This window comes from Lepidochelys kempii, chromosome 7, assembly GCF_965140285.1.
Source record: "Lepidochelys kempii isolate rLepKem1 chromosome 7, rLepKem1.hap1, whole genome shotgun sequence".
Lineage (NCBI taxonomy): Eukaryota > Metazoa > Chordata > Testudines > Cheloniidae > Lepidochelys > Lepidochelys kempii.
Genome location: NC_136386.1, coordinates 32,408,944 through 32,426,147, shown reverse-complemented (window position 1 = coordinate 32,426,147; position 17,204 = coordinate 32,408,944). Strand labels below are relative to the sequence as shown.

The 17,204-nt window shown below is 55.2% G+C and overlaps 1 protein-coding gene across 2 annotated transcripts; it reads right to left on the bottom strand.

Moving 5' to 3' along the window:
* Positions 1–2,169: 2,169 nt before the first annotated feature.
* LOC140914348 (solute carrier family 22 member 6) lies at positions 2,170–13,260 on the bottom strand. Of its 2 annotated transcripts, XM_078853657.1 has the most exons (11): positions 13,181–13,260; positions 12,126–12,607; positions 11,672–11,775; positions 10,218–10,372; positions 9,435–9,603; positions 8,912–9,035; positions 7,740–7,849; positions 4,343–4,557; positions 3,756–3,864; positions 3,268–3,493; positions 2,170–3,163 (listed from the first exon to the last, which is right to left on the bottom strand). In XM_078853657.1, exons 2-11 carry the CDS (start codon positions 12,495–12,497, stop codon positions 2,930–2,932), a joined length of 1,818 nt encoding a protein of 605 aa, XP_078709783.1. In that variant the 5' UTR covers positions 12,498–12,607; positions 13,181–13,260; the 3' UTR covers positions 2,170–2,929. The 2 variants fall into 2 exon arrangements, with proteins under 2 accessions (XP_078709783.1, XP_073208022.1); XM_073351921.2 differs by lacking the exon at positions 13,181–13,260 and having other exon boundaries at positions 2,989–3,163; positions 3,290–3,493; positions 12,126–13,164.
* Positions 13,261–17,204: the final 3,944 nt, after the last annotated feature.

The window sequence follows — 17,204 nt, the reverse complement described above, 5'->3', positions numbered from 1 at the left end:
TCACGTGCACACTTCCTTTGGGGTGTAAACCCAAAATCATATGGTCTTTCATTGTATAGAGACATCTGTACAGCTTAAGCTCATAAAAATAGCCCCCTCCCTCAAGGTGGAGGGAGATATGCACAGCTTCCCCACCCTGATATGAATTGCACAAACTGGGTTTTGAAATAAATTTATGTCTTGTTTAACTACAAAAGGTAAATTTTAAGCGACAATAAGGGATAACAAACAGAACAAAGCAGATTACCTTAGTAAATAAACAAAAAACGCAAACTGAGCTTAACACACTAGATAGGAAGGATATAAATTAGCAAATTCTTACCCTGAGTGATAAATGGGCTGGCAGATTCTTCAGACACAAGTTGTTTTGGCTTTCCCAGGATTTCATACACAGACTAAAAATCCTTCTAGCCTGTGACCATCACTTCCCACAGTTCAGTCTTTGTTCCTCAGGTGTTTCCAGGTGTGGTGTTGTAGGGAGAGTGAGGTCTCCCCATAATGTCATTTCCCCCCTTTTATACTTTCTTCCCACTTACTGGAAAGCTCTTTTGCTGTGACCTGGGTCAAACTGTTCCCATCGTGTAGTGCTATCTCTGAGAAGTTTCTATTGTACACAGTTCCTGGGGTAATCCTTGTGCTTGTGTGTATTTCCTCAATAAGCCATTAACATTGTTTGGCCTTTTTACTGTTGTACCTGAAAGGCTGCTTGTGGGTGTTTTCAACCTCACGACATGTTTCAGTAACACATACATAGCCAAGCTTCAGAACTTCACATACGACAATAGCACATACAATCTGATGAGATATTACTGTCTAATGGATCAAGACTTTTAGAACGATACCTCACAAGGCTTACTTTGTACAAAACATATCCTAATTACATGACAGTGGTGAATATTGGGGTGCCAGGGTGTCACATTGGGCACTCCACATCAGTGGCCCCTTTTGTTCAAGGCATTGCCCTATCGGCCAGCCCGCATGCTGCTGAGCAGCTTGGAGCGCTGTTCCTGTGTGGCAGGCCACCACTGCTTCGCTTCTGTCGGGGCTCTGCTCTGCTTTGCATCCACAGCTCTCACCTGGCCACACCATTTCTCCAGATGGCAGCCCTGGGTGTGTGTGCATGTGGAGGAGGGGTAGTGCAGTATCTCTGCGGGCAGGGGGCCCCTCCTATACCCCCAGGAGGGATCTGGGCCAGGAATGCCCCTGCAGGCACCAGCCCAAGGAGATCTTCCAGTTCAGGGCCAGCCCAATAGAAAACTTGGGAGATCATCTGAAATCACCCTGGATAAGACCCACATGAACTTCTTACCTTCCCCTGCAGCCTAAACGGTGGGTCTGTTGATCTATCACTGCACATCCCTCTTCTCTGCCCCACCCCAGCCACTGGGGCACCCCTCTCTGCTCCTCCACCCACCCATCCCTGGCGTGCCCCCAATCTACTCCTCCCTAGCTCTACACCCATCCACCACTGGAGTGCCCCTCTCGGCAGCCCTGCTACTCCACATAGATTTGTGATTACTGTCTGGGATGATCAGAACAGGAGACTCACCTGGTATCCAGGGCTAGATTGTCCCCTCCAGTCTTCCCCCTAGGGTATCCTACCACAACACAGGGGTAACACGGGGGTGCTCATATCACCAGACACCCCTCCCCCTTCTGCTAGTAGCCATCACGTGACATAGCTTCTTTAGGTGTGGAAACTGTTATGCACATGGTCCCCAGCATCCCTGCAGGAGCCTGCCTGGCTCTGACCCCCATCACCCCCATGTGGGGAGAGTATGGTAAATCATGGGAAAATGCAGTCTACCCAGGGAGTCCAGCCTAGAGGAGAATGAGGCACTCAAACTACATTTCCCATGATGCACCAGTCAGAGATTCCCAAGATGCATTCCCTTCCCATCTACAAGAGGGCAGACCATGGTGCATCATGGGAGATGTAGTTATCAGGGCACCCATCTCACAGAGAAGACAGGAGCAGGAGGCTGCCAAACTATATCTTCCACGAGGCACTGCAGTGGCATTTCAGAATCAAAATACTTAGATTTTTGCCAAAAATATCAACACTTTCTGGAGAGAGAAACATGCCCCCTGCCCCTGTTTCCAGAGGAGCTCCAGCCCTGACTCTATGGTGTGGTTGGTGTGCAGGGATCAGGGACATGGAGCAAGGGGAATTTTTTAGTGTGGCTGGTTTATTTACAAAAATGTACAGAAGACCACAGGAACGAGTGCAGGAAATCTCACCTAGGCACCCCACACACACACACACATCCTGTCCCTGCTGCCTGGGAACTCGTTCCCCACCCAGAGGGGTCTCTCCAAACTCCAGCCCCATTGGTGAATGTTACAGATTGGATCCAACTGCCCCGCCTCCTGTACAGCCTAGCTGAGCTACCTAGGTGCCCCCAGCACCTAATGGGGAGCCATCGACACCTTCAGAGCCCCCAGGCGCTTCTCCCCACTCTGCTCAGTTTTCCCCAAGACCATCAGTTCAGCCACAGGATCCAATCCATGCTCAGTTTGGTAGTGGCTCATCAGCAGCTATGAAATCTGTTGGCTGGGTCTCAGCTCGCAGCAGGACAGAAACCGGCATCTCATGAATGGGCCACAGATGCTGTAGAGGGGTGGGTGTCAGGCCAAGATACATCACCAGGAGGAGCCCGTTCACAGCCCGACCAGGCCAAAGGAAGGAGCGAGTATTAGGCCAATACACAAAACCTGGGGGAGCCAGTGACAGCCAGGGCCAGTGACAGCCCTGCCGGACTGGAGGGAGGAGCGGGTGTCAGGCCAATATACACCAGCAAGGGGAGCAGGTACCATCACACCTGGCAAAGTTGTTTGGGGAGGTGTCTCCCTGCTCTGTCCACGCCCCACAGGCTCCCTGCATGTGAGGCATAGGGCCCCCCACTGTGAGGCAGCTCAGTGACACAGCTCAGAATACCCCACCCGCCATTTGCCCTGTCTCTTTAAGGGGGCTGATTCCTAAGTTGCAAAGGGAACAGCAGGTGGTTCCTCCCTTCACGTGGGCCTTTTGGTGCAGCCTGTGCATTGCGGGGGCCAGGACTGGGGGCTTTGGGTGGCAGGGAAGGCTGCTCAGATCCTGGTTGAGTGGACAACGTGAGCCACAGTCTCCCTGGCGGGCGTCTCCTCGCCTTTCCTCCTGGCTCTGGAACAAAAGAGGGAGGGTGTGAAAAGGATGGAAAGGGCAGGTGGGAAGGGATTGACAGGCAAGGAAAAGGTTTGCAGGGGAAAGGGCAGCAGGAGATATACCCCAGCAGCCTGTGAGTCACACCTGTCCTCCACCTCTTCTATGGTGTCCAGCAGGGGGACATTGTGCATCTCTGGCAGGAAGCAGGCCGCGATGCCGGACACGACGGGAGCCACCCCGAATATCACCAGTGGCAGGAAGGGAAATTGCTGCCCAGCCACCAGCACCGCCGGGGCCACCATGCCACCCAGACGAGCCATCACAGTGGTGAAGCCAGTGCCTGTCTGCCTGCCAGACACAGTATGCTGTTAGAGACTCGTAACAATAATAGCATGCCCCGCACAGAGATGAGGGTGCCTCTGGGATGGAGCACAGGGGCTGTTGTTACAGGGAGCCCTTGCCTGGCACTGAGGCAGCCACCTCTGGGGTGGGTCACAGGGGCTATTTATACAGAGATCCCTCACCCAGTGCTGAGATGCACCTGCCCCTGGGGAGAGGCGCAGGGGCTGTTTAAACAATCAGAGATGGGGAATCCCAGTCCTGATTTTACCTGACAGCGGTTGGGAAGAGTTCTCCCCCATACAGGCAGGAGCAGACAGAGGAGGCAGCCAGGCATCCTTTTCCCAGCACCACCAGAGCCAGTCGCACCATCAGCATCTCTGGAGAGGGGAGAGATGGGGTTGTGGAACTGGCCTTCCTGGAGATCAGAGCCCTGTGCAGGTTTTAGTCACTGCAGTCCCACGTCACAGCTGCCACATGAGCCATGCAAAGTATCACAGCAGCATTTCACAGTGGGAAAACTGAGGCATGGGGCTGCACAGGTGAAGTGGCTTGTCCAAGGCAGAGCCATGAATAGAATCCAGGAGTGCTGACTCCCAGCTGCCCACTCCGTTCCAATCACCAGACCCCAGTTCCCTTCCAGGACTGGGGATAGAACCCAGGAGTCCTGACTCCCAGCCCCACCCTCCCACTCTAACCCCTGAGCCATCTCTCCTGAAGGTCATGGGACAGGAGACTCTTGGCAGAGCCATGTCACAAGGGCTTCCCCCACTTCCCAGCTCAGTGGGACCAACCTGGCTCCCATCACTGCTGGAAGCTGAATGGGCTAAGAACCTGGGGCTCCAGGGGGCTCCTTACCTCTGGGTACAGGGATGTTCCCCAGGAGAAAGACTCCGGCCAGGATGAGGGAGCTGGCCTGGATGGCTCGGCGCCCAAAGTAGCTCAGGGCCAGGGTACAGGCCATCTTGGCCAGGATGTCGATGGCCCCAAAGAATGTCTGCACCAGGAAGATGTCCAGGCCAAAGGCCGGCAGGTCCATGGAGAGCCCGAAGTAGGCCAGGTTGGTGGAAAAGCTGCAGAGCAGAGCGGAGATGGGTCAGAGGGTCGAGCAGGACTCATAGGTAACATGGAGAGCTCAGCCAGTTTGTGACATCAGGGGTAGAAACAACCCATCCATCCTCCTAGATACAGCTGCGTCCACCCCTCCCCTGTCGATCCTCCTAGTGTGGCAAAGTACCTTGTTCACCTCAGCATGCTCAGTTCTTTTTCGCCTTGGAGACACAGGTTTGGGCAAGGCAGTCAGTCTAGGTGGCACAAGGTCAGGCTACACCTTTCCTCAGTCAGTCCCTTGTGCCTGTTTTCCTTTCCCCTCCTGGGGAGGGAATGCAGCCTCCCTTCCTGGAAAGGTTCAGTGTCTTGCTGCACTGTTGTATATTGGATCATTGTATATCCATTGTATATCTACTGTTGTATATTGGATCATTGGCCTGATCCTGTCCAAAATTCCCAAGTGAGGGCCCCATTTGCCCAAACTCAGGGGGATCTACCTCTGTCTCCCCTTCAGGGAAAACCCTCGGGGAACTAGGTCTGGTGACAGAGTCGTCGATCTCTGGCCCAGTCCCGCTGTCCGTTGGGCCATCTCTTTTCCCTACAAGCGTAGATTTCTGGTACTGGGCCAAGATTCTCGTTCCCCTCATTTTAACTGCCCTCCGTTCCCTCCGAGTCTTCCTGGGCTTTCCAGGTGGAGAGAACAAATCCTGGGCAAATTCATAGAAGGAATTTAACTATCGGGGCCATCCCCTGGGTCCTGGATTCATTACTTCATTCCGCCTCCTCTCCAGGGAGTAGGCTATCAAATCCTGGGAAGTCTCGTCCGATGAGGACTGGGTAGGGGAGTTAAGGAACTACTCCCACCGTCACCTTAGTGGGGTTTCCAAGAACTTCTATTTTTACGGGGATGGTCGGGTAATAATTGACATCGCCATGCACACAGGATATTCCTGAGAGCTTGGCCCGGGATAGTTGGCCTTGCCCGACCAGATTTCCCGAGACCAGCGTGATCACACTTCCCGAGTCTACTAATGTGGTGGTCTCTATACAATTCAATTCATCTTAACGGGGCTAGTGTATCTATGAGAGACCATCGCAACCCCGACTAGATTTATTAGATCACATGGTCCTCCTATATCTCCCAGTTCGCATTGCATGGGCTCTTCTAGATTCAGGCATTGGGCAGTGATATGCCCCAATTAGCCACATACATAGCCGGTACCCGGCTCGGGGCAGCCCCCAATTTTTAGGACTGTTGGGCTTTACCTCCCGAGCCTTTCTCCCCCAGTCCTCAAGTCTCTCCGGGACCTCTGGCTGCTCTTCAGGCTCCTTCCTCCCCTCCATAGTCCGGCCTAGCACTAGGGCAAACTGGGGCCTCGGGGCAGAGATTTGTCTCCGATTCTGGTGCCTTCCTTCCCCAGTGGTCCAAGAAAGTTCTTGGGCTGCTAGCTGTCTCTCTGAGGGCAACTAATTCATCATAGGAGGAGGGATCATTTTGGCAGACCCACCCTCGTATGTCCAGCAGCAACCCCCTCATGTACCTGTCCAACACTAGGATTTCCACAGTTTTCTCCGGGCCATGGGTCTCGGGGCAGAGCCACTTCCGGGCGAAGTGGATTAAGTCAAATAGCTGGGACCTCGGTGCCTTGTTGTTCCAGTATTTCCACTTGTGGAAGCACTGGGCCCTTATGGCTGGTGTCACGCCTGACCTCGCCAAGATCTCCACCTTCAGCTGGGGGTAATCCATAGCTTTTTCTGTTGTCATTTCAAAATAGACCTTCTGGGCCTCCCCGCACAGAAACAGAGCCAGGATACCTGCCCACTGGTCTTGGGGCCAGGCCTCCCGCAGGGTCATCCTCTCAAAGGCGAGGAGATATGCCTCTATGTCGTCGTCTGTGGTCATCTTCTGTAAATAGTTGCTTGCCTGCAGCGGCCAGGCCCCCTGGGGGCCATGCGTCAGCATGGTCAGGGCTTTTAACTGGTTCACCACTTCATTCAGGGTGGCTCGATCTTGGACCGCCTGGTTCATCAATAATTGGTTTGTTTCCTGCTGGACTCACACTGACTCCTGCTGGGCAGCCATCTGTACCCTGGTAGCCTCTTGTTGGGCCACAGTGGCCTGTACCAACGCCTTCACTACATCCTCCATTTATTTGTTTGTGGTGATTTACCCTGCCCTGAGATGGCTTGCCACAGATCCTCACTCACTTATCCCACCACTGACACCATGTGTGGCAAAGTACCTTGTTCACCTCAGCAGGCTCAGTTCTTTTTAGCTTTGGAGACACAGGTTTGGGCAAGGCAGTCCATCTAGGTGGCACAAGGTCAGGCTATACCTTTCCTCAGTCAGTCCCTTGTGCCTGCTTTCCTTTTCCTTCTGGGGAGGGAATACAGCCTCCCTTCCTGGAAAGGTTCAGTGTTTTGCTGCACCCAGCCTACTAGCAGCTTCCCTACTACTCTCACTTTCCTAACAGGTGAGGGTTTAAAAAGGTCTTAAGCAGTTGGAGTCAGCTGAACCTAATTGGTTCTCTAGGAATCCCTTTTCAGCTGAACCTTATTAACCTGTGGTTACCTCTCGTCAGTGGATAGGGAGGGGCCTTTTAACCTTCTGGGACTGATTACTAGGCCCCCCCGTAGCTGTTTGTCCTGGGTTTACCACACTAGATACAGCTGTGTCCATCTCTCCCCTGTCCATCCTCCTAGATAAATCTGTGTCCATCCCTCTCCATCCATCTTCCTAGATACATCTGTGTCCACCCTTCCCCCGTCCATCCTCCTAGATACATCTGTGTCCATCCCTCTACCATCCATCCTCATAGATGTGTCCTTCTGTCCATCCCTCCACCTCTCCTCAGAGATTTAGCTGTGTCAATCCATCCATCCACCCATCTGTCCCTCCATTCCCTCCTTAGATCCAGGAAGATGTATCTGTGTCCATCCATCCACATTACTAAATCCTAGATGTTCGACTATCCGTCCATCCCTCCCTCTCCCCATGGACCCTCTTTTCCTTAACTGTCTATCACCACAGCTGACCTTCTATCCAGTTCAACACTACCCCTCCACCCTGCACCATCTAGCTGTCCCCTCATAGGTACCCTTATCCCGTGGTAGACATATGGTTCTGTCCATCCCCTCCAGGGTGCAGGAGGGTCACTCCCTGGTGCTGGAGTCTCTGAGCCCCAGGCTGGCAAAGGGCCCTTACCTGACACTCATGAGGCAGCAGGAGATGCGTCTCATGGCCGGCGTGTGGAAGAGGCCCAGGCAGGAGCATGTGCTTTTCTCAGGGAGGCTGCCCCCCACCTTCTCCACCATCTAGGAGAGAGAAGGTGGCTCAGCAGTGCCCTGGCTATTCAAGGCCCCAGGCGAGGAGGAGGCTGGACACTGAATCGCCCCTTCCCTTGGCCCCACTCGCCCAGCCCAGGACCTAGCCAGCCCCAGAGCCCCACCCCCCATCTTGCCCTCAGCTGGGAGCCTCGCAGGGCTGAGGCTGGAGGCAGGAGCTCAGCACGAGACCCCGACCATGGCCTCTGGCCTTGGCATCTGCTCTGGTAGCCTGGGCACTAGGAGAGTGTAATGGGGGGAGGGGGCAAATCCCAGCCCTGAATGTTGGGAGAGGGCCAGCCCCAGAGCAACAGATTGAGGGATGGAGGGACAGACGGCTGTGTGTGGGGAGGGATAGATGGACAGGTGTGTGTGGGGATGGAGGGGGGGGGGGATGGAAGGACGGACGGGCCGGAGGGAGGGAGGGATGTGTGTGTGAGGGGAGGGAGGAATGGATGGGTGAAGGGGGGAGGGAGGGATGGACGGGTGTGTGAGGGAGGGAGGGATGGACGGGTGTGTGTGGGTAAGGGGGGATGGACAGATATGTTTGGGGAGGGACCGAGGACGGGTGTGTGTGGGGAGGGAGGGATGGGCGGGGGTGTGTGTGGGTAAGGAGAGATGGACGATATGTTTGGGGAGGGACAGAGGATGGGTGTGTGAGGGAGGGAGGGACGGACACATGAGTGTGCACAGGACTGGCTGGTTGAAGAGATGAAGCCCTTTCAACTCTAGATGGAATCAGGGCCCTCGCCCCGTGTGACATGCACCTCTTGCCCTCTCACCTTTGCCCCCCCATCTTCATGCCCACGAAGGAACTTCCACCCCCTTTGCTGCCCACACTGTGTTTGGGGCGGGGGTTCCTCTCTGGACAAGACCCTGCCCCCTTTCAGCTTTCCCAGCTCCCAGTGCCATGCAGGTGAGGAAATGGGCCAGGTGCCAACCCAACTGGGGCCCCCCCAAGGGCCTCCCATCCCCCTCGCCAGGGCCAGCCCCAGCTGGGTATCAGGGCTGGGACATGCTGTGACCCCGAGGGGTCAAAGGGTATCAGCTCACTTCCAGGGAGATGCTGTCCCCACCCAGCTGCTTCTGGTTGATCCGGGCCACCCGTTGCAGGTTGCTCAGGGCCGTTGCAGGCCTGTGGTTGACAATGAGCCAGCGTGCGGACTCCGGGATCCACCTGCGGAGGGGAGGAGCCAGGATTCCACTCAGACAGGGCTGATCCCTGGAGGAATCTCAAAGTGCTTTGCTGTCAGTTCTTCAGCCCCGTTTTATGGAGGGGGAAACTGAGGCATAGGGGAGATGTGATTTGCCCCCACCAAGGTCACAGAGTTCAGCAGTGGCAAGACTGGGAATAGAACGCAGTCCTCTCCCCTGCTCTTACCGCTAGGCCCCACTCCGTTCCCAAAGCAGAGAGTAGGACCCAGGAGTCCTGGCTCCCAGCCCCCTGCTCTCACCCCTGGACCCCACTCCCCATCCAGAGCAGGGGATAGAACCCAGGAGTCTAGGCTCCCAGCCCCCTGCTCTCGCCACTGGACCCCACTCCTCTCCAAGGCCCTTCTAGGGATAGGGGACTCACCAGACACAGAGGAAGAAGATGAAGAAGGGGGTAGAAATGGCCAGCTGCAGCCAGCGCCAGTCCCGGATGCTGTAGGCCAGGCCAGCCAGCACCACCTGACCTGCCGTGCTGCAGTAACTCAGCCATGTCACCACCAGGGCGCGGGACTTGGTGGGGACCCATTCCAGACCTGGGCAGGGGCAGAGGGATGAAACATCTGAGCTGGGGGGTGACTCCTGGGCCCCTTTCTCAGACCAAGCCCCTCCCCACACCCATCACTCATGGGCCTCAGCCAAGGCCAGCCTTGGGAACGGTGGGGACGGGGGTGGGGCTCATTCTGTAGCCCTTTCAGCCTCCCCACTCGAGCCTCCCACAATTAGGGCCAGCCGAGATATTCCTGCTAGGAACTGGGCTGAGACACAGCGAACTCATTGCATGCTATGCAATGGGACACTGGATGGGGAAGGTCCCTGGGCATCATTAACCTGGATTGGAACTTGTGCCCCCTATGAGGAAGGGCCCCATATCCCATTCCTCACCCTCTTAGGCCAGCCAGTCCCTCTGCTCTGGGGCCGGATTGGAGCCAGTGCCCATTGGAGAAGAAAGCCCTCATATTCCATCCCCTGAAGCCAGCCAGGGCCCCCACTCTAGGGCCAGATTGGAGACAGTGCCCAGTAGAGCAGAAAGCTCTGTATCCTGTCCCCCACATGCCTGTTGGTCCCGCTGCCCTGGGGCTGGATGGTAGCTGGTGCCCCCTAGAGGAGAAAGGCCCTGTCCCATTGCCCCTGCCCTGGGGATACTCACTGAGGCAGATGTAGTTGAGGAGGAAGCCAGACAGACCGACCCCGCTCAGCAGGCGGAAGGCACAGTAGATGAGGAAGTCTGAGGATAAGGCAGCCCCAGTTCCCATGACAGCCACCAACAGCAGAGAACACAGCAGGATGACCCGCCGCCCAAACCTGCATCACAGAGGGGAGCGTCCAGGGTAAGACCCCAGAGGGAGCAACACAGCTCTCACATGGCAGACTGTTCACCTGCGGTACTCACGGCCACAGGAAACTGCAGCGCTCCATCGGGCATCTGTGATTGTTTGGAGTCAGTAACTGACAGCTGATAATCACTGATCAACAGCAACTGCCCCAGCTCACTGATCATTACTGGTAAATAACTGATCATCGAAACAAGTGACCAGCACTTGATCCCTGATCATCGATATCCGGTAACTTGTAACTAACCGAGCTTGGCTGTACACTCGATTCCCTGGCATTTCTCGCTCTGTCTGCAACACAATAACCTTTGAGTGCTGCGCCTGATCCAGCCCAGAATTTCAGGGAACGTTCCAGGCACCAATTGCTAAAACCCTATGGGGAATTTGGGCACAACTGGAAGAGGGAAATGGAGGGTATCCGGAGCCCCAGCAGCACTTTAGCAGAGCCACAGCCTCAAACACCCGAGACCAAAAAGCTCATTGAGGGCACCAATTAATGAACTAGCAGCATGACAACACTCCATCTCAGCTCTGCCCATCCTCCCAACAGAGTGTAAGGGGGAGGGGGGGCGGGAATGACATCTCCCAGACAAATAACAATGGGGGAGGGTAGGTAAGGGAACACGGGGGGGTGGGTGGGGAAAGGGGTGTGCCCACAGCCCCTGGCACTGGGGGACAATGGGTGATCCTGGCATGAGGGGGTGGTAGGGGGCTTGCAGCGTGTCCCTGAACTAGAGGGAGCTGGATGCAGCAGAGGGAGCTGTGCAGGGGCTGGAGGGACGCATGGTGTGTACAAGTGCTGGGACAACAGAAGCAGCAAAGGGTGGGACCCCCTTGTCAATAACCAGCCCTTGCTAAAACCTGTTGGCTGAGTGCTGAGCGCTGATCAGCGACGGACGTGTCTTTGCTGACAGATGGGGCTGTCACCCACAACCCATGGTTAACAGGCGGTGCTGGGGAGCTGAGCATCAATAACCAGCCAGTGACAAGTGAGGGGTAAACCACTCGCAAGTGTAGGGTGCTTCTCAACCCAGGGAATGTTTCCATACGTCATGGAATGACCTAGCATTGGACCATGCATCTGAGCCAGGGCGACGTGGGCAGGGGGGCACTGGGCTGGATGGGCCCATTGGTCTGATCCAGGGGTGGGTGGGTAGAGGGGATAATGGGCTGGATGGGCCCATTGGTCTGAGCCAGGGCAGCAGGGAGAGGGGGATCTGATCCAGGGTGGGGGATGTTAGTTTCAGGGGGACGCCCCCACCTCACCCACCTGTCTGAGAAGACTCCGAAAAGGAGGGCTCCAAGCAGCACCCCTGCCATGAACAGCATCTGCGCCAGCGCTGGGAGGGGGCCCAGGTCACACACCAGATCCCACTGGCAGACAGACGGACAGTCAGTGCCCACAGGGACAGGGTGTGGCACCCCCAGGGGGCCCCCTCCCGGTCAGTGGTTTGTCCTGGGGGGACTGGAACTCCATAGCCATGTATCCCCCAGCACCCAACCTTCCCCCACACCCTTCTTTGGCCCCCTCCCCAGCTCTCCCCATCCTCTCTCTCCCCTACCGTCCTCCCAGTTCCTGTCACTCTTCATTCCCCACCTCCCCTCCCCTCTCTCCCCACAGTCCTCACTCTATCCCCTCCCCCTACGTGGGTCCCCCCATCCCTGCCCTCACCCCATGGCTCTGCCTCGGGGCAGTGGGGAAGAAAAGGGGCTATGAGCCATACCTCAGTGACGATGGTGGAGGAGAAGGTGCTGCGGTCGTAGTACCACCCGTCCCGGCAGGGCTCTGTCTCGCCTTCCCTGCCCAGCGAACCGTTGCGTCTTGGACGCTGCCCATGGGTGCCCGCCAAGCGACAGCACCGCTCTGGGCTCGGGGCCAGGGAGAGCCCCCCATGAGCTGCCGTGCTGTTGCCCACCCAGCTGGCGTTGGTGCCCGGTGGCGGGGGGCGGCACTGGTGCTCAGGGGAGATGGCACTGAAGTTCTGCACCAGGTTGTGGCTGGCAATGAGGAGGGCAGGCGCAGTGAGCAGCAGGACACAGAGGAGCTGGAAGGGACCTGCACTGCCCACCTTTTCCAGGAGGTCTCCAAAGGCCATGGTTGGGGGGTGGCAGGGGACACCAGATGGTGGGGGAAATGGGCACAAGCCCCTCCTGGGGTGACTGCAGGGAGAGACGGGTGCCTCAACGGAGAGACAGACACAGGCACCTGCAGGAAGAGATGGGCACAGGTTCCCTTAAGGAGCAGCTTTTCCCAGTTCCTGGCTGCCTTATATACAGAGCAGAGGGGAAGGTGGGGAGGGGGGTTAACGATTGACTCCTGCCATGTTATGCTGCTAACCCAGAGTGCCCTCCTCTCTTCTGCCCACAATTAGAGGCAGCTGCTAACAGGGAGGAAGCTGGCATGGAGGCAGGGGGAAGTGGGCACTGGAGATTGGGAACTGGGATCCAGGGCTGGGATTGAAGAGAGAAGGCTGGTGCCAGACTGGGCACAGCCGCTGGGGACCAGGCACTGCGTCTGCCCTGGCACTGGGGACCGGGCACTGGTTCTGCCCCAGGCACTGGCTCATCCCCCAACAAGCTGGCACTAGTCACAGACCCAGTCAGGAGTGTTACTAATGATGCAGAGTGAGACAATTCTGGGGTCACCTGCCCATCTCTGCTCCCCACACCCATCTCTCCTGGGTGGGGTGGGGGAACCTTTGCCAATGTGCCTCGCATGTGCAACAAGCTGAGTCAAGTCTCAGCCCCTGCCAGGAGTTCTGGCTTTGCCCTCATTTACCTTTCTACATCTCTGCCCCTTTAACCTTCTAAACCCATAACCCTCTTCTATCTCCTCCACGTCCGCTTCACCTCACATCATCCTTTTAAAGACACATCCACCCAGCAAACAACTTTCCTTCCTATCCCCCCGCCCCACATCTTGATCCAAGGGGATTGGGTCTGGTCACCTCCCCCAGGCGTGAGGCCCAATCACCCCTTCTTACGTCAGAGCAGCACATTTAGGGTTAATCATTACTCTCCTACCGGATTCACACACTAACCCATTTCCTGTGGGAATCAAGATCACCCCCCTGACCCCCAATTTGATGCCTTCAGTTCCACTACTCAGTCACCTATTGCTGAAGTTTGGCCTCCACAGCCTGGTCCATGCACTCACGTCTCATCCGGCCACATCCCCTTGTTTCACAATGGGAGGGAGAGGGGTTCACCTACGGGGGGAGGTCCCCCTCAAAATCAGCCTCCGAATGTCACAGTGTTAATGGTGCTAAGCAAGGGGCCAAAGGGCTGGCCCCACGGCGGGTAGAGAGATGGGGGAAGATGGATTGAGACCAGGCAGACTCATCACACACTGAAGGGAGTGGTCCCCAGCAGGAATCCAGCTCCAGGGAGAGAGGCTGAGACCGGCCATAGAGTCATCACCTGCTAGGACGGGACTGGCCCACAAATCCTCTGGCAAGGGCTGGTATATCTCATTCCACCAACATACCCAGCCTCAACCCTGAGCCTCTCCATGGCAGGTGCCCAGGGCTTACCTGTCTGCCCCTGGCATTGTACCCTGCAATACCCTCTCCCTGTCCCTCTGAGCTAGGCCCAGAGCTGGGCTGGGTTGCCAGCACGCTGTAGTCCCCACGTATCCCAGAGGACACCCTCTCCGCCCATTTAACCACCCCACTGTGGCAACAATTCCCACCCGCACCAGCTGCCCCCTTGTAGGCACAGCAGCATGTATGTGGGAGTTCCCGTGTGCGTGCACACGCATATGCATATGCACATGTGTATACATGTATGTCTGAGCATGTGTGTGTGCATGTGAAGCAGTCACTAGGTTCACAAAGCGATGCTCTCACCGTGGGTGCTGGAGATTGGAGGAATGGGGTGGGGGCTCTGGTAGCAACAGTGGGGGAGGGACAGCAAGGATGGCGTGAGGTGGGGGTGTCTGGAACAGAGGTGACCTTGCTGTCAGAGTCTCAGCAGGGGGCTGCTCTAGCTCAGGGGACGGTGAGTTTGGGGGGACACAGCACTTGCCCCCCTCCCTGCAGCCCCCCTGCACTACTCCACGGCCCTGCCCTGTGGGGCCCAGCCACCCACCAGCCCCTGTGCTATCTCTATCCTCTGACCTTCACCTCCCTCATCCATTAGCCATAAGACACTTTTAGGAGCCCCAAATCCCTGCTCAGCTCGGCCCACAGCACCTCCCTCCCTGCTGGAGACAAGTTCAGCCACAGATGAAGCCATGGTGTGGACCCAGCTTGGTGGCAGCCAGGGCTGGCTCTTTGTGGGGACCTGCCATAATTCCACAGCCCAGCCAAGGGCTGGGGCCCCAAGACAAGGGGGAGCTGGTCTGATAGCCCTAGAAAGTGGGATTCAATGTGTATCCCCAGGCAGCGCTATGTCAGGCCCACGGGCCCCTCCAGCCCCATATCTACTTCCCTGACATCCCTGGTCACATCCATGGGCCCCCTCAGTCAGATATCCCCCATCCCTGCCACCCCAGTCACACCCATGGGCCCCTCCAGTCAGCTATTCCCCTCTCACTGCCGCCACTGGTTTCACCCACGGCCCCTCCAGTCAGGTATCCCACTTCTAAGAGTCTCCTAATGCAATTCTACTCCATGTGACCTACTCCAACGCATTGCAACATGGTCCAATTTAATGTGACAGCCTCCATCTCAATTCAGGGGCTACACTACTTCCCCTGTCCCTCTAGTGCAGTGCAGCCCCTTGCATTTCAAGGAGATGCTGCGCACTGCATGCAATTGCAGACAGTGAAATGAAATGCAGCAGAGTGCTTTCTGCTTCAATGCAATTGCAACATAACACAGAGCCAAAATGCTCTTCTCATTTAGGGCTTGATCCTTTGGGGAGATGAGTAGTTGAGGGTGCCTGGTAGCTCACAGGTTCAAAGCTATACATGGATGCTGTCTCATAACACCCCCTTGTGGCCTAGGACAGCCCTTCAGGCACCTTGCCTCAGTTTCCCTATATGTACTGAGAATAATCCAGTTATACCCAGAGTCTTTAAGAACCATATTTCCCCTTTCTTAGGGCTAATTAATTTAAATTAACCTGCTACCCTCTTTAAGTTCAGGATTTCCTGGCCCTCCTTCTTGGGACTGGGCGATTTCAGTCCTGGTCTGCCTGGCCTGCCCTCAGATTTAGGGGTTTCACAAGCTCTCCCCACTGGGGCTGTGTCCCAGATGAGCTCTTCCTCTCCACCTGAGCAGCTCCCCACTTTACTGGGCTTGGAGCTTCCTCTTGAGTCATCTGGCCAGTCACTGTCCAGTTTCTTGATCCTTCCCAGGTGGGTCTAAACTCCAAACCATGTCTGTGCTGGATGGGAGAGAGTGGAGCATTGCTGTGCCCACTCTTCAAAGCTCCTGGTCCTAGGCCATTCAAGGAGTAAGGGTTTTGGATGGCCCAATACCTTTCCCCTTTGTGGCACTCTGTACCCCAAAGCAATACCCTGGCACCCCCATATTTACCATGGTGATATGATTATTATATGTTTTATACAAAGTATGCCTTGTAAGGTATCATTCTAAAAGTCTTGACCTGTTGAACATTAATATTCTGTTGGATTGTATGTGTTATCATTGTATGGGAAGTTATTAAGTTTTGCTATGTGTGTGTTACTGAAATGTGTTGTGAAGTTGGAAACACCCCCAACCAGCCTTTCAGGTACAACAGTGGAGAAGCCAGACAGTGTTGATGACTTATTCAGGGGAATCCACACTACCAAGGACTATCCCAGGAACTGTATACAATGGAGATCTCTCAAAGAGAGCATGTAGACAATGGACACTACTTGACTCACTTCATAGCAAAGGGTCTTTCCAGCAAGTTGGAAGAAACTATAAAAAAGGGGAAGTGACATCATCACTTGGCCTCACTTCCCCTACAACTCAACACCTGGAAACATGTCCAGAGAACAAAGACTGAACTGGGAAGATGGTCCCAGGCTGGAAAGGAGAACCCCAGCTTGTGTATTAAGGAACTATATCATCAGGGTGAGACACTGCTTGATTCAAATCCTGTCTAGTTTATAGAGCTCAGATTGCGATTTTACTTTTATTTCTTAGGTAACCAACTTTCATCTGTACGCTTACTACTTATAATCACGTAAAATCTATCTTTTTGTAGTAAATCAATCTGTTTATATTTTACCTTAAACAGTGTGTTTTGGTTGAAGTGCTTGGGAAATCTGCTCAGTGAACAAAAGCTGATGCATGTCCTCTCCACATTGAGAGAGGGGCAGACTGTGTAATAAACTTACACTATCAGGCTTCTGACCAGGGCAAGACAGTACAGCCCTGGGTGCCTAGGCTGGGGAGCTGGGGGAATTGACTGGAGCCTCTCGATTGTTAGTTGATGAGTGGCTAGGAAAAGCATTCATATAACTCAGCAGGATGTGTCCCTGCCTGTGGATGGCTGTGTAAGTAAAGTACCTGGGGAGGTTTTAGCTTGTCACAGCATCACAGTGTGAGAGGGAGCCTAGGTTAGTATGCCCGAGTACCCCAGATCCAGGTTGCATCCGGGGAACCTGTCACAAACTCCCAGAAACTAACTGCTCCCCGGGACCAACTTCCTCTTTCCTAATGGTCGCTTCCATTATTTTTCCAGCCTTCATTTGCTGTCCCCAGACACATGGAATCAGGGTATATGGCCTCCCAAACGATCCCCTCTGGCCTTAAAGGCCAGTACATTGTACAAAAAGCTTCCATGGAACAGATACAGCCACATCATTGAGATCATACAGAGGAGAATTTGGCCCTGTGTGAATTCCAATGAAATTAACTGCACTC

Bases quoted from the DNA above. Each gene is read 5' to 3' on its own strand.
- LOC140914348 (XM_078853657.1), bottom strand. From the start codon at position 12,497: ATGGCCTTTGGAGACCTCCTGGAAAAGGTGGGCAGTGCAGGTCCCTTC. The intron at 11,776-12,125 runs GTATGGCTCATA...TCTGTCTGCCAG, and splicing joins CCTCCACCATCGTCACTGAG to TGGGATCTGGTGTGTGACCT. The intron at 3,865-4,342 runs GTAAGGAGCCCC...TCCCCTCTCCAG, and splicing joins GAACATCCCTGTACCCAGAG to AGATGCTGATGGTGCGACTG.